The following is a 1,242-nucleotide window of genomic DNA, read 5'->3' on the forward strand; positions in this document are numbered from 1 at the left end:
GACTAAGCTGCAGTAACGGTTGTGAGCAGTGGACTTACGCTCTCACTTCATCCTCTCTGTAGAAGATCTCAGGCACCGTCTCCTGTTTCTTGGTGCTGGGTCTGAAGTGTGGCTTCACGTGGAGCGGGTCCCTCTTCGGTGGAAAAGCCTGGTACACATCATACCAGACGGGTTTCTCTGACGGCTTTATGACTCCGGAGCGCATCAGGTCTCGAACCCTGGCGATCAAGGTCATCACACAAATGATTTGACATGGCAGAGGTGAACACACAGATAAATAATTAATTTCTAAATTCAAATGGAGGTGGTTTTTATACAGCTGACTAACATTTGGGTCTCAAGAACATAAAACTAAAAATTTATACTATTTTTCTCTCTGTATCTTACAACTGAATAAGTGTCATATAATCAGTATAAACACACTGCAGCACGGTGATTGGTTTAACTGAGTCTCACTCTCATTAGTCTGAGTTTAGGACCAAACATGTCTGACACGTTTTCTACATGTAAAACAAACACACGTCCGTCGTGTTCACACGCCTGTGTCATCACTGTTGGAAATATTATCATTAGTATAAATGAACATCAGTTCATCTTAGCTGTGTTTCATTTGTTACTGCGTGTCTTTATTTACAGCCAGTGTTGCCTGAAAAGCAACCGGACGTCACGTCAGCGTGCTAACACAGCGGAACGCAAGCTAATGATGCTAATGGTAGCATCACAGCTAACACAGCGGAACGCAAGCTAATGATGCTAATGGTAGCATCACAGCTAATGCAGGGACTATGTGTTTTATTCGCCGATTTCTGACTCAAGACACGGCCTTGTGTGTTCGAGTAACCGGCTCGTGTGTTGTGGGAAACAGCACCGTGTGTACGTTTGACCCACGGTTAATGCGGCGTCCTTACAGGTCGCCCTAACACCGTCATGTTGCTATCCGCTGTTAGCTGCCGAGAGACCGGACGATCGCGAGCACTAACACCGTGAAATGCTGCTGTCTTACCGGGTGAATACGGTTCCAAACTTCTCTAGTCTGCTCCCCGCCATTTGACTTTTCTCATCGACAGCCGGAGGTCAGCGCCGCACTGAGACAGGACTGTGTCCTCTAGCTAATACTAGTCAGACACATCCGGCAGGATTTTCAGAATAAAAGCGTGAACCTGCTCGCTGTTTACATTAACAGGAAGACAAAACAGCTGTGTGTGAATTAAAGTTTATATCATTTATTTTTATAAAAGAAAA

The 1,242-nt window shown here is 45.1% G+C and overlaps 1 protein-coding gene across 1 annotated transcript in view; it reads right to left on the reverse strand.

Moving 5' to 3' along the window:
• The window catches only part of LOC111657314 (small ribosomal subunit protein mS23-like), a 2,356-nt gene extending 1,193 nt beyond the window's left edge, over positions 1-1,163 (reverse strand). The window contains exons 1-2 of the mRNA XM_023409431.2: positions 1,004-1,163; positions 39-218 (exon numbers count right to left, since the gene is read on the reverse strand). Of these exons, the coding sequence (XP_023265199.1) occupies positions 39-218; positions 1,004-1,047 (224 nt within the window). The 5' untranslated portion in view covers positions 1,048-1,163. The remainder of the gene's footprint in view (positions 1-38; positions 219-1,003) is intronic.
• Positions 1,164-1,242: the final 79 nt, after the last annotated feature.

This window comes from Seriola lalandi, unplaced genomic scaffold (genome assembly GCF_002814215.2).
Source record: "Seriola lalandi dorsalis isolate HSWRI2012SDOR001 ecotype SW California unplaced genomic scaffold, Sedor1 jcf7180002054392, whole genome shotgun sequence".
Classification (NCBI taxonomy): Eukaryota; Metazoa; Chordata; class Actinopteri; order Carangiformes; family Carangidae; genus Seriola; species Seriola lalandi.